Genomic DNA, 14,597 nt, shown 5'->3' with positions numbered 1-14,597 from the left:
CCCCAGGATTAACAGACAGAGTGCGGCGAGCCCATCTGCTCGGTTTGGGGCGGCTGGGACACTGGGCCGCGATTCACAATCTCCCGCCTGGTCTTAGAGCGAGTGAAACGCACCAGCCTGTTGCTGCCGTCTGGCACCGACCCGTCGTCACGAGTCACACACAGACACCGGGAGAAGAGCGGGTTTCTCTGCTGTTGTCATTATTACTTCCGATGCACAGTTCTACTGCACTTCTACTGTAGATTACTTAAGATGCACAGATGAGTAGTCAAAAAAGAAATCCCTGGAGTCCTTGGGGCAAAATGTCTGTCTGTACCCCAGCATTATCCATCCCTCTGTGTCTCTGAACACTGACCCACTGCTGTACCACTGATTGATTTCTCATGGTCAGGAAATGGCCCAGTCTACTGCTCTTACAGCCAGAATATCAATGTTTTCTTATATTATTATTCTTAGGTTGCCTCTGCAGTGTATAATTCAGTCAATTTGTAATGTTGTGTCTTGCTGGAATCCATGGCTTTTCTGTGTGTGTGTGTGTGTGTGTGTTTGTGTGTGTGTGTGCGAGACTGACCTACCCTCCTGTCTGAGCCGAACTTATTTATTTTGTTAAACCTGAACGCCGAAGGCCTCCTCCGCTGCTTTAATCCCGCAGCTTGCCAGGGCAAAGCGAGCCTCATGAATATGTAATGAAGAAAGTATCCTCAGTGCTTCCATAATTTGATCAGAACTCCACAGGCTTTGAAAACTGTCTGAGAAGGTCTTCACACTCACACACTCGCTTCAGGTGTTTCTGTGGATTAAACGTGGCTTTATTCCCGCACAGTTACAGAGCTGTGATCCCACCCGGCCCCATGCTTCTCCTCCTATTGGACACACCCCCCGTACCATCTCTGGCAGCTGACGTTGCTCTCGTTCCCTTCCTTGTTGACCCCGGGTTTTGACGAGCTCTTTCTCGTGGTTTCTGTGCCGGTCTCGTGGCAATCGCTATAAAGAGCCAGTAGGAAGTCATTAAAACTATGACTTTGCCGGACTTTTCAAGTTTTAATGAGCGTATACACTTGGAATTGAAAAAGTCAGTGTGCAAGATCTTAAATATCAGCATAAAGCAGCGTGCTAAATGAACTGTAACAGCGAACCGCAGGGCAGGACTTTTAGCTATAAAGAATATCAAGCCCTACTGGAGATCAGAGATGTGCTGTGGCCTAGAAAAGACTCAACTGTCCCTTTTACTCTGACTGTTGGAAGGTTAGCATGACTTTAATCGCTCCTGCAGGTTGGCAGTAAAGTCAAGGTTTCCAACACTGAAGTAGCTGAGAAGTTCCTGGCCTGCGATGTAACTTAACGAAGCCGCTGAAAGTCACACACCCTTCCAATCTCATCGTCTAATTTTAATGCATCTCAGTTTTCTTGATTCGTCTTGTTTTGTTTTGGTTGTAATTATTTTAATTGTGGAGCACGGCTTTCGCTGCACATGATTACTTTGCTTTCTGACCTCATCCTGTCGGCTGTTGGATACTGTCAAGTTAAAGTGTCAATTAAAAACATTTCAGTGGAAACTTAATTTACTGTCAGTGTTGTTGTTGACAGCAGAGATGAAGGGTTAACCAGACTCTGAATACCACTCTTCTGCGACACATTCACAGGTATCCGTTTGTGATTAACTGATTTTTCCACTGTTTTGCTGATGACACATTTGATCCAGGTTTTAATTTGTTTTGTTTTTTTGCACAATGACAGTAATCCAGCTAGCTCAGATGACACAGTACTGACAGCAGACAGAGAGAGAGAGAGAGAGAGAGAGAGAGTGCGTGGGAGGATGTGCAAAGTGAAGAGTGGGTCGGCTGTGGGTGGAAAGTTTTATGTTCTCCAAGCACTTCCTGGTTACCATTCATTCATATGAAATCAAACCAAAATAAAAAAAAGTGGAGAATGCAGCAATGCTGGCGGTTTGGGTCAGAGATAAGAAGGTACGCTTTCACAGTCTCACGTCTACCCGAGACGTCAGTCACCTCGGAGGCTGCTGTTCCTCCCTCGCCTCGCCCTCCCTCCCTGGGCGCAGTGTGTCAGAGAGACATTGACACGCTGCCACACAGACAGGACAGCATTTCTTGCAAGTGATGACATGCTACACGGTTGCACATTTGCATGTGCTTCCTCAGTCCGTATTTCGGTTTCTCTGTGTGAATGACACGCATTGATGAGCGGGTCGCAGTGGCTTAGGCACACAGTGAAAACAAACTTGTCACTAAACACCCCGATGACATCTTTTGCCATTTGTGTGTAATTTAGTAGGATTAATGGCCTCTATTTACAGAGGTGTGTGAAGGGCCTTGGGCAAACTCTCTGTCATGGTGCATGATAGTAAAAGAAACTCTGCAGATTAGACACTGGCTGATGTTTTGCTCTAATAAATAAGTATAATTCAATTCTGAGTCAGTCTGAAACCTATTGCTTAATGGCCTTTAAATTGAGACTTTTTCCCTAGGCAGGCAGCATGACCCCCAGATCTTGATGCTGATTCTTTACCTTGGAAAAAGAAAAAACACCCCGCCAGTTCAGCAGATACCGAGTTAGATTGTAGTCAGTGGAGCGTCAGACTGATAACATCTTTGCAAATTCGTACTTGACAAAATTCATACCGAAGCACACCATATATGGCTTGAAATGCAAGAACCTGCAGGTTGGTTGGCGTGTGTTTTTCTGTGTTATTCAGATCTGTAAAATAATTATATGTTAGGTGGGAAAATGTAATCAAATCAATAACATTCTAACAAATATTCTAAAATTAGAATACATGAATATTCATGAGAAATAATCTTAGTATTCTACACAGGTTACGATGTAATCGTTTCAGGGAAGAATGCAATGCAACCAGGTCTACAGAAAGGAAAAGAGTTTAATAGGAAACAGTAGTATAATACACTGAAACGAAGGAAGGAAATAATACAATTACACACTTAAAATGAACGGCTGATGGCAGCCGTTAGAGACGGAGGATCGGGAGGAATGTGGTGTGAGAAATGGGGGGATGTGATCATCTGTGTGGATTGACGATCCTGAACACAGAAGAAATTGTAATACACATTAAACCAAAAGTTACACCAACGAAGCACCGCTGCCGGTTTGCATTTGCAGGGTTCTGTGTTGCTCAGATGGATGCTGTTCATTTGACCACAGAAGAGCCCAGCTGTCCACTGGACAAATGGAATCTACACAATCACGATTGGGAAAGAGGATGGAAACCAACAAAAAGACAAGAAGTTGCTGTTTAAACAGTTAAAAGTAACATACCTTACCTGTAACTCCGAGCACAGGCTTAGCCCAGTTACACTCATTGATTTTACTCTATGTGCCACCTGTACCCAAGAGATGAATAACTGGTCCCAGTGTGCCTTTAGTATTTAGTGGTTCTCATAGGGGGTAGTTTTTCAGATGGAAGTTATACATCACAGCCGTACTTGGTATTAGTGACAGTCGTGGTCCTGTGCGTTGATTAATCCCTTCGTTTCTTAGTGAAAGTTTGGCCCCGACTGCACAGGAAAGTAAAAAGATCAGTAATATGAATGACACAAGATCATCTAAGGAAGGCGCAATACTGGAGTGAAAGTCCTAGTTCAACACAATGACATCACACGGAGGGTTTAAAAAAGAGGAACGCTGTGTCTCCCGCATCTCGCCTGTGGACCCCAGCAGCTGGCAGGACAGATGTTTTGCTCTTATAATTTCCAGATAATCCATCTAACGAGGGAACGGAAGCTCATGCCATCGTCTCTACAGGATTACTTTCTGAGGGAAAACCTGGCAACAAGTCACAACTATGCAATAATCATGTGTTTGGGACAGATTTAATGTGAAACTAATATTTGATTATATTAGTAAAACAGCCCGGTGTGTCTCCAGCAGTCCTCTGCCCCACGTCTCCTCCCTGCATCATCTCCTGGGGGTCTCTGTTTGGTTCACATCTGAACACATCTATACCGTGAGATCAGAGTGTGATCAGGTCACGTGTTGCCATGGACCCCCCAGACCAGTGGTTTTGCCAAGTTGGCAACGAACCTTTCTGTGCAGGTCTAAGATCGGAGGTGAACACAATTAACCCTATCTGTTTACATGGGTGCATACCATAAGGGGTTTGAAATGGTTAACACTGCAGGCTGTGAGGACACACAGGCCTGGAGGGAGAAAGCATCTCTCTTGAAATAAGCTGCACCCCAGCATCTCTTACAAGCTTAAACCCAAACCATCATATTACAGTCCAATGTGCGCACTAGCCTTGGTGTCAGTGATCGGTGCCTCTACTCGGGAACCATGAGTTGCAGGCACCCCCCACCTCCTCATCAGATCACCTATCTAGGCCAGGCCGGCAGTGTGTCACTGTCTCACACACAAGACGTTACAGAGGGTTGATGACTTCAGTATGGATATGGACACGCAGAAGACACGCCTCTCTTAGGTACGGGGTGAAGTTTAATTGCAAAATATTTTGGTACAAATATGTCTCAGATTTTCAGTGAACGTCCCTCTCCTCTCAGCAGCATCCACTCCCCTCGCCGCCCGGCATCCTCGGCTGATTGCGGTGTTGGGCGGTGGAGAGCTCTCCCCTTGGCACACAGCTCAGACCTGGTCCTTGGTTGTGTGGAAGTCAGCGGAGCTCCGGCGCTCTGGCTGCGCTCAGGCGCTCTGGCTGCGCTCAGCTGTGGCACACTCACTTCCTGTGCATCTCAGTGCAGAGTTCACCAACTTCCCCCTCAGTCAGAAAGCCAGGCCCAGCAGAAGCAACAGGTAACAACCCCCCCACCCTTCCCTGTTGAAACCCCCTGCTGCCTTTCCCCAGTTCAGCCGCACCCCTGACGTCCTCTCGCCTGCACGGCCGCCGCGGCTACAGGAGGTCCTGTTCGATCCACACCGTCTTCTTCTGCTCCTCCAGGATTTTGTCCTTGATGACTTTGAGCAGGTCCTCCACTCCACTCCAGCAGTCGGCCTCCACCGAGGCGTAGAGGCAGGGCAGCGCCTCCAGCTCCTTCTCCTTCGCCCGGCACATCTTCAGGAACTCGTCTTCGGAGTCCAGCTTAAACGGCAGCCTCCTGAGAAGAGAGGGGAACAACACGATGTAGATTTTAAAGCTCCTTTGTCCTGGTTTAAACCGTCAATGCTCAGCAACACCACCTAGCTGGGTTTTCCTGTGTCTGAGAGGGAGTCTGTGTGTGTGCGTGCGTGTGTGTGCGTGAATGTGAGTGTCTGTGTGTGTGTGTGCGTGCATGAGTGTGTGTGTGTGTGCATGAATGTGTGTGTGTGCGTGTGTGTGTGTGCGTGAATGTGAGTGTCTGTGTGAGTGTCTGAGAGGGAGTCTGTGTGTGTGTGTGTGTGCGTGCGTGTGTGTGCGTGAATGTGAGTGTCTGTGTGAGTGTGTGTGTGTGTGTGTGTGTGCGTGAATGTGAGTGTCTGTGTGAGTGTGTGTGCATGAGTGTGCGTGTGTGTGTGTGTGCGTGAATGTGAGTGTCTGAGAGGGAGTCTGTGTGTGTGTGTGTGTGCATGAGTGTGTGTATGTGTGCGTGTGTGTGCATGAATGTGTGTGTGTGCGTGCGTGTGTGTGCGTGAATGTGAGTGTCTGTGTGAGTGTGTGTGTGTGTGTGCGTGAATGTGAGTGTCTGTGTGAGTGTGTGTGCATGAGTGTGCGTGTGTGTGTGTGTGTGTGTGCGTGAATGTGAGTGTCTGTGTGAGTGTGTGTGTGTGCATGAGTGTGTGTGTGCGTGAATGTGAGTGTCTGTGTGAGTGTGTGTGCGTGTGTGTGTGTGTGCATGAATGTGTTTGTGTGAGTGTGTGTGTGTGTGCGTGAATGTGAGTGTCTGTATGAGTGTGTGTGCGTGTGCGTGTGTGTGAATGTGAGTGTCTGTATGAGTGTGTGTGAGTGTGTGTGTGTGTGTGCGTGAATGTGAGTGTCTGTATGAGTGTGTGTGTGTGTGTGTGAGTGTGTGTGTGTGCGTGAATGTGAGTGTCTGTGTGAGTGTGTGTGTGTGCGTGAATGTGAGTGTCTGTATGAGTGTGTGTGTGTGTGTGTGTGTGAGTGTGTGTGTGTGCGTGAATGTGAGTGTCTGTGTGAGTGTGTGTGTGTGCGTGAATATGAGTGTGTGAATGTGAGTGTCTGTATGAGTGTGTGTGTTTGTGTGCGTGAATGTGAGTGTCTGTGTGAGTGTGTGTGCGTGTGTGTGTGTGCGTGAATGTGAGTGTCTGTGTGAGTGTGTGTGTGTGCGTGAATGTGAGTGTCTGTGTGAGTGTGTGTGTGTGTGTGTGTGTGTGAATGTGAGTGTCTGTGTGAGTGTGTGTGCGTGTGTGTGTGCATGAATGTGTCTGTGTGAGTGTGTGTGCGTGAATGTGAGTGTCTGTGTGGGGGGTGCAGTATGTGTGTGCATGTGAGAGTGTGTGTTCTTCAAAATCAAACCCCACAGAAGCCCTGTTTTTCTGCGTAGTTTCTAGCAGACAGTGTGGGACGAGTCTTATTGATGCCTACAAAATATCTTCTACAGACTTTTCCATCTCAACTACTTTCCAAAGCTTTGACCTTTAATATCAGGAGTTTTATTCAACATTTCTGCAATTATTTCACGAGCTCCTTTCAGATTCTGTTCGTGATCAAGGGGTAATTTGACTCATGTTTCTAGGAGGAGCCCAAACTGGTCAGAAATATATTTAACCATGAAAAGACTATACAAAGTTATGCTTGACAAACTGTGCGAAACCTAAAAAAAAACATGAATAAAAGAAAGAAAAGAGAAGACTTAGTCCTCACCCACTCAGCTAGATTGGAAGAGGCAGGAAAATATCTCTCAGTTATTCAGGAGCACAAACTCTTCAGAAGCACTATTCTCTTATTCTCTTAGTCATTGAAAATATCATTGCTTATGTTACATGTAAAAAAATAAATCAAAGCAAGTATGCAGCAGAAGTAGATATTGAAAAACGGTTCCACTTCTTGAGAAGAAAAAAACAAAAGCCAACCAAGCTGGAGTGAAAATGTTTTTATAGATTTGCATTTCCTTTCTGCTCCCATATTTGCGTATCTCAGCCGTACCTGAACTTCTTAATGTTCTTTTCACACACTTTGATGAAGATGACGATGGGATAGATCTCTCTTCTGATCAGGTCCTTTGTGCAGCTGAGCCCAGCTTCCAGGAGGCAGTGTTTGTTCTGGGGAACAAGAAAGGCTTCAGCACAGCGATCTCACCGGAGCAGGCAGCTCTCAGCGCTGCACAGACAGAAGCCACTGATCTCACGGATCAGCAGGGCTAATTTTAACCACAAACATCACAAACCTGCGGCTGAGACACACTTCTCCTTTTAGACAGAGAATATTGTTAATGAACCCTCAGAATGACAATGGCTGCTATATTTAGACCCTGCCCACTTAGATCCCGGCGCGTCTGGCTGTACCTTGGCAGCGACAGCCTCGATGTTTTCCGTGGTGATGCACTCATAGGTGTTGGCGTGCTTCTCCTTGGAATATATGATCGGCTCGATCTTCTGCTTCTGCAGGAACTCTTCCTTGGTCAGGATGTCTACAGGAGCGAGAGAAGACAGAATGTCATCACAGGAACGACTGCATTCAAAATACCTGCTCCCTACACACAGTCCCACTGTCCTCCCTCGCCTCTGCCTCTCTGCCCCCCACACGATTCCAAAACCTCGAACCTCCAGATCGAATCACAACAGCAAAAGCCCTGATGGTCCTGACCTACTTTCTCCAAGGGGGTGGGCAGTATGCCAGACCCCCAGGTGCGTGTGTGAGTGTGCGGTCACCGGGCCCCCCGCCCTGCCGGCCCTCACCTGGTTTGCAGATGTTGAACTCCATGGCCCCGCCCAGGTTGAGGAACTTCTGCACGATGGTCTTGGCGAGCGCGTTGGGGGCGAAGAGGACGGGCCTCTTGCGCTGGCAGTGGTGTTTGGTGACCAGGCTGTAGGGGATCAGGTTCAGGCTCTTGTTCAGGTCGTTCTCAGAGTCCGAGTCTGCCGCTGTTACAGAGGGGGGTTATAGAAAAATAACACACTTGTGCTGCAGCAGAAAATAAAAAAACTAACAAAAGCGGTTTAATCTTGAAAAGCAAGTGAAAAGCAATTGCAGCCAATGGGGAGATAACCTTCTCTGACTCAATGTTCTGCAGAAAAACGCTCTACATTGAAAACACTGCGTTCCTCGGCTGAGTAATGTTTAGGGATTGTGTGGAGCCGTTGTGCTCAACAGAGATTCTCACTTGTGCTTTCTTGTACAAAATGTACTGGTGACACAGGATGGCCCGACATGAATTCAGGACCTCCAGTTATTAAACAGAATTCAATGCAGAATACAGAAATTGTATTTGACAAGAGGTTACTGTATCACTGTCTGCAGCGTCTTTGCATTCGATTATAATTAAGTGACGTGGGATTTTAGAGGGGTTTGAAAATTAAATCTCTGAATTTCAGCCCCCAACTTATTAAACCATTTAAACTTGCAAAAGGACGCTGAGGTAAAGCGGTCGTGCTGATGGATTCGGGTCAGGGTGACTGGAGCAGCGACTGCCCCGTCTGGAGAGCTCAGAGTCGGGGTGCGCAGGGCAGATCAAGAGAAAACGGCGGCTCACCATCCAGCTTCACGGTTTCGAAGCTGGGCCTCGGGATCGTGCAGGTCCCTCCGCTGACGATCCGCACCCTCTCTGAGCTGTTCATCCTCTTGTACTTGTTCTCAGTCCTGCTGACAAACTTGGGGGAATTGAGGCAGGTTACTCACAGTGAACTTACTCCACATGTTCAATGAATAGTAATGTGCGAGAAAAGGGGCAAGAGAGCAAGACAGGATGTTGAGAGACTATTCCTCCTTCAGCCTTCAACGCCATTTGAACACAGACCCACCCTCTCTCAAGCTCTTTAAAAGCCTGCCTAGGTGCAACAGGCAAGGAAGTGAGGTCACAGTGAGGGACAGGGCCGCTCTGCCCCCGTGCAGGAATGCGCAGTACTCACCTGTAAGATCTGCCCAATGAAAAAGCCCGCCCTGGAGAGACGGGGGCTGGACTTGGGGTCCGGGGCAGGGGGAGACTCCTCAGGTTGTAACGTAGTCTGGAGAGAAAACAACGCCAACAATTAAGTGTCTCTGTTCCTGTTATTTGTCACAAGGGTGAATGAGAACATTTAGTTCTTTAAAAAGATTAATTATTGGCGCCTCCAGGGAGAGGAATTAGCCAGAGCCACCCCATCGCATTCCTGAAAACCACACCGGCCGTTCCAGGCATGTAAGCAATGTGTTCGGCTTTTCATTTCTACTGATATGTGATCTGACCGCGGATTGAAATCCTGTGAAATATGCCAAAGCACAAAAGCAGCATTCAGACCAACACTAACGATGCCACAGAGCAGGGTCTGATCTTTCAGACAGTTATTCCCTTTTCTGTTTAAAACTCTATCCACCCTTTAAAAACAATGAGAACATTTTATAGACAATGACCACAGTCTCCTCCGAACAGAAATGACTCAACATCCATCTCCTTCACGGCCAAGGCATCCAACCGGTCCAGGACTGCTGGTGAGTGATGGGTTTCCAGGTCAATGCTTGACAAAATTAAATATTAATCTTCACGTGTCGAATGGGTCTGTAAATAAAGTCACTGACGTCAAGGTATCAGACTGCAGCGGGACACTGCTCTACCCAGCGCGGCGCCAGTGCGGCTTACAGACAGCTACTGACAGAGACACCCATCTTACCCGCAAGCTGCGCAGGTTGTCCGTCTCGTCTCGGCTCCCTCTGCACATCAGCTTCTGAATCTTCACGAGGAGCAGCTGCTGAGCCCTAAGGCATCAAGACGGAGCGAGTCAGCACAGTATCCAGTCCCACCAGCAGAGTCCCCTCCCACCAGCGCAGAGCATATTGCGGCACACAGCAGGTACCTGGAGAAGCTGGGCACGGTGCCTTTCTCCAGATCCTTGTCGGTGAACGGGTCGACCCGCGCGCACAGCCACTCGCAGCGGTCCTGGTGCCGGGTGTCCAGCACGTGCACGATGTCGTCACACTTCACACTCAGGGAACAGTTGTCCGACTGACCCGAGACGTTCAGGTTGACCCGGATGTAGAAGGAATCCCCCGACACCATGGAGCCATCCTCCAGCTCCTTCAGCAGCCTCCGGTAGCCTGGTGGGGGAAGGGAGGACAGACACGTGGCTCAGCTGGCCCAGACTGGTCTCCCAGGCAGAGAGTGGGGTGATGGGGGGCTGCTTACCATCATGGTTGGACCTGAAGTGCAGTTTGATGGTCCCGTGGCACCTCTGCAGTGTCCAGTGGGCCTCCTCCTTAGTGCAGGCATCCAGAGGGACCTTCTGGTTTTCTCCTTTAATGGAGCCTTCCAGCTAAATTGACGAGGACAGTTCCCAAGTTCAGGGCCCAAGCAGAGACTCAGACACGTTTTACAAGTATGATACAAACTGTATATTTAAAACCAGCTCATTATAACTAGAATCAAGAGTCAAGCTACACAGAAAACCGTCAGAGACAGGGGAAGATGTGTCCAAGGGTCTAGTGCATCCCCACCCTGGGTCCACATGCCCTGGTCCCACCCATACTCACCAGCAGGAGGTGCTGTCCCTCGCGCAGGCCGGCCCGGTCAGCACTGGAGCCCGGCTGCACGGACGAGACGAAGATGCCGCTGTCGTTGCCACCCAGCAGCGTGACCTCGGACAGCAGCGAGTCTCCCGGGACGGACAGCTCCTGCACGGGCCGCAGCGTGCCACTGATCCGGCTGAAGGATGTCACGGATGGGCGGAAGGGCCTGAAAGAGACGAGCACGTCAGTCAGAGAGACGCAGAGACACAGAGCAATATCGTCTCTCAAAGAAAATAATACGATAATTGTGCGGTTGATTGAGGGAGATTTTGACATTTTTTACATCAGATTAACAGTCTTAGATTCAGCTTGTCTCCCTTGATAGAGACAAATCGATCTGGACCTCAAAAACAGGTTAGCCTGTTAATCTATAGGATCACACCCCCACACTACAATGCTGACTCTCACAGACATTTCAATACTGAAGTGACCTGAGGGGGTGAGAACAGAAAAGGACAGGGCTGGGGACGCAACATATTATAGTTCGCCACAAGCGTTGGACTGCCCTACTGAAGGACAGATGGCACGATCTGCACACTGAGGAAGTGAAAGTAGTTTTATTTTTTATGCTTTTTCGGGGAAGGGGTGGGACAATTTTAATGGTAACATCATTATTCTGTAGTAAGATTGTCTAACTAGTTTAATCGATATTAAACACGGAGCTGAATGTAGTCTCGATCTGGCTGGTCCACACATCTCCGATTTTGAGACAAACAACCACTGTGTTATGCGTATAGATTCACGGAAACTCAGGAAGTGGTCTTGACTTTTGACGTGTGGCACATTCTTTTGACTGTAATTAGCAGGAAAAATAGAAAGAAATAGCTCGGATATGGCTCTCATATATAGCTCAGTGAGCTCAGTTTATTCATCCGCAGAAATTATTAGATCATTGTTCACCAAGATAAGGTCAGAGACCTCACTTAGGTCCTGGATATTGATGTGTCATTTTTATGGTCTTATTTAAAAGGTGTAAACTAGCCAAATGCCGTGTGCATCATGTGCTAAATACATTAATAAAGGCCTAATCGAACTGTAGATGTTGACGATGCACAGGTACCTCTCAAGGGAGAACTTCCTGAAGATGTTGTTGACTTGCTCCAGTTCGTAGGAGTCCAGCACCTCGGACTGGTGCGAGGAGGAGGAGGAGTGGGTCGAGGCCGGACCATAGGAGAACCTGTCCAGGTCTTCATCTATGGCACAGAGACAGAGAACAGTCTTTATCTTCACGCTTCCTCTGGGAGGCCTGGGGGGTCCGGCACAGCGTGCACCGCTAGCCAAGCTGCACTGTGCTCAGAGACCCCTAAACAGCAAGAAACTTGAAACAAATGGATACTTTACCACAGATGCCCTGGTTATCAAAGCTGTCACAATCAAAGTCCTTCAGGCTGGCGGGAAAAAACAAAATCAGACAAACAAGGAATTAGAAGCAGCACTGAAACAGATTTCAAAAGTCCAACCCCTCACTCCATGCAGAGGGCTCTTCCATCCACCCAATAAAAAGCCACGATGGAGATCTAAGCAATGTGTGATTCAGGGGGATATGTTTTGATTAGGCCTGGATTTTCCAACTTCAAGACCTTAAAACCTGCAAAAGGTCAATTCCAGAGACAAAGTGCCTGTTTCTTTTAATAGCAGACTGGTGCTCCTGCATGCCTGGGGGCACAGAGGGACAGACGCAGTGGCCGAGAGTGGGGCGCAAACGCCGCAGTACCTCCTGGGCAGGGTGTCGTGCTCCCCTTCCTTATTGCGTCGGACGATGGAGTCGTTCCCCGGCGGCTCCGGGATCGTGGACATGATGCTGTCGGTCCGGCAACGCAGGAGCTGTGGGGAGTGCAGAGGCACGAGGCGGGTCTGTGAACCTGGCGTGTTTGTCATTCCCGAGCCAAGCACGAATGACCCAATGCTTACTGACAACTGCATAGCGTTTACAGTTACAGAAACATTACAATCATCTTGAGAGAGAGAAGATATTTTGCTTATTTTGGAAAAGCCACACTATTGAATCAGCGCATCCAAGACATTCTGCATTGCTATACTTCCTAGAATTAAAAAAACATCCAATACATTTTTAAAAACTCACAAGTTTATTAGTCGGGTCACAGGGACTGATAGGAGTGTTATTAAAGGAGGTTGTGGTGATGGTGTCTGTCCCCAAGCTGGTCATATCAGACAAATCCCCATTGGTAGATATCGAAGCTGCTGGAGCTGAGAAGAAGAAATAATATTGGTTAATTATTTCTGTAAAAAAGATTGACAATAACAGAACAAAAGAGGTTCTCCTGTTTCTGTAAAACAAGAAACACTGAATAGAGACAAAATACCACTATCTGTGGATTACTGAATAAATGTCTGCAGTCGGCTTTAAAAATTACCTTGGAAATCTGAAGCTTTAGTCGCTGTGATGGGACTCTTCGCTCTGACGCACTGAAAACAGAAACAGATACAGAAGCAGAGAAAAATCAAACAAAATGTACACCGATCAGTCATAACATCATGACCACCTGCCTAGTATTGCATAGGTCCCAAAACAGCCCTGACCCATCGAGGCATGGACTCCACTAGACCTCTGAAGGTGTGCTGTGGTATCTGGCACCAAGACGTTGGCAGCAGATCCTTTAAGTCCTGTAAGTAGAGAGGTGGGGCCTTCATGGATCGGACTTGTTTGTCCAGCACATCCCACAGATGCTCGATTGGATTGAGATCTGGGGAATTTGGAGGCCAAGTCAACACCTTGAACACCTTGATTCATCAGACCAGGCCACCTTCTTCCATTGCTCCGTGGTCCAGTTCTGATGCTCACGTGCCCATTGTAGGTGCTTTCGGCAGTGGACAGGGGTCAGCATGGGCACCCTGACTGGTCTGCGGCTACCCAGCCCCAAACGCAACAAACTGCGATGCACTGTGTGTTCTGACACCTTTCTATCAGAACCAGCTTTCACTTTTTCAGCTATTTGAATTACAGTAGCTCGTCTGTTGGATCGGACCACACGGGCCCGTCTTCGCTCCCCACGTGTATCAGTGAGCCTTGGCCGCCCACGACCCTGTCGCCGGTTCACTGCTTTTCCTTCCTTGGACACTTTTGATAGGTACTGACCACTGCAGACCGGGAACACCCCACAAGAGCTGCATTTCTGGAGATGCTCTGACCCAGTCGTCTAGCCATCACAATTTGGCCCTTGTCAAAGTCGCTCAGATCCTTACGCTTGCCCATTTTTCCTGCTTCTGACACATCAATTTTGAGGACAAAATGTTCACTTGCTGCTTAATATATCCCACCCACTGACAGGTGCCATGATAATGAGATTATGAGTGTTATTCACTTCACCTGTCAGTGCTCATAATGTTATAGCTGATCAGTGTATATTCACAGTACTTTTAAGCTTTTGAAGCTAAACTATTATGAATTTCCCTTTCGGTTATAAAATAAAAAATCAGAAGAAAGCAAACTAAAGCTCAGAAATTAATCAAAGGATCACATTCAACTCCTAAAATAATAACTTTCTTTTTAGTGAAAGTTAAGCTTCTTTGGGACGTCCAGCCCACAGGGATCGCCCCCTCTTCTCTTGTGGCTTGACCGCGTGTATCATACACAACACACACACAGCTTCAACAGACACACACTGTACACGACCCTGAGCACTCACTGTAAGGGCCTTGAGGTTGGGCCTGCGTTTCAGGCGGGGTTCAGCAATGGGAACAAAGAAGCGACTGTCCTCTGGGGACTCCTCGTCCGACTCGTCCTCCTGCCCGTTGCTCTTCGGGTCCTGTGCGCCGAAAGCTGCAGAGATGATGGTCATGGGGATGTCTCGAGGCAAGCTCTGCGGAGAGGATGTTGCACACAGTCAGAGCACACAACTGCACACAACACCACGACACACCACCGCTGCTCCGTTTCCCACATGCCAGCTCAGCAGGGAGACGGGTCCCGCTCTATGGGATCTCTGGAAACACTTTGAACAGAAAATCTTTCTAG

At 48.1% G+C, this 14,597-nt stretch overlaps 1 protein-coding gene across 1 annotated transcript in view; it reads right to left on the bottom strand.

Annotated features, from left to right (window-relative positions):
* Positions 1–2,878: 2,878 nt before the first annotated feature.
* card11 (caspase recruitment domain family, member 11) overlaps positions 2,879–14,597 on the bottom strand; it is a 36,021-nt gene continuing 24,302 nt past the window's right edge. The window contains exons 9-24 of the mRNA XM_066689493.1: positions 14,269–14,442; positions 12,997–13,048; positions 12,705–12,829; positions 12,336–12,445; positions 11,963–12,009; positions 11,682–11,814; positions 10,586–10,787; positions 10,242–10,368; positions 9,913–10,153; positions 9,730–9,814; positions 8,992–9,087; positions 8,616–8,733; positions 7,822–8,007; positions 7,429–7,553; positions 7,070–7,185; positions 2,879–5,084 (exon numbers count right to left, since the gene is read on the bottom strand). Coding sequence (XP_066545590.1) covers positions 4,880–5,084; positions 7,070–7,185; positions 7,429–7,553; positions 7,822–8,007; positions 8,616–8,733; positions 8,992–9,087; positions 9,730–9,814; positions 9,913–10,153; positions 10,242–10,368; positions 10,586–10,787; positions 11,682–11,814; positions 11,963–12,009; positions 12,336–12,445; positions 12,705–12,829; positions 12,997–13,048; positions 14,269–14,442 — 2,142 coding nt within the window. The 3' untranslated portion in view covers positions 2,879–4,879. The remainder of the gene's footprint in view (positions 5,085–7,069; positions 7,186–7,428; positions 7,554–7,821; positions 8,008–8,615; positions 8,734–8,991; positions 9,088–9,729; positions 9,815–9,912; positions 10,154–10,241; positions 10,369–10,585; positions 10,788–11,681; positions 11,815–11,962; positions 12,010–12,335; positions 12,446–12,704; positions 12,830–12,996; positions 13,049–14,268; positions 14,443–14,597) is intronic.

Source organism: Amia ocellicauda, chromosome 17 (genome assembly GCF_036373705.1).
Source record: "Amia ocellicauda isolate fAmiCal2 chromosome 17, fAmiCal2.hap1, whole genome shotgun sequence".
NCBI classification, from domain to species: domain Eukaryota; kingdom Metazoa; phylum Chordata; class Actinopteri; order Amiiformes; family Amiidae; genus Amia; species Amia ocellicauda.
Note: the sequence above shows the minus strand (reverse complement) of the source record. Positions and strands in the feature narration are given on the sequence as shown.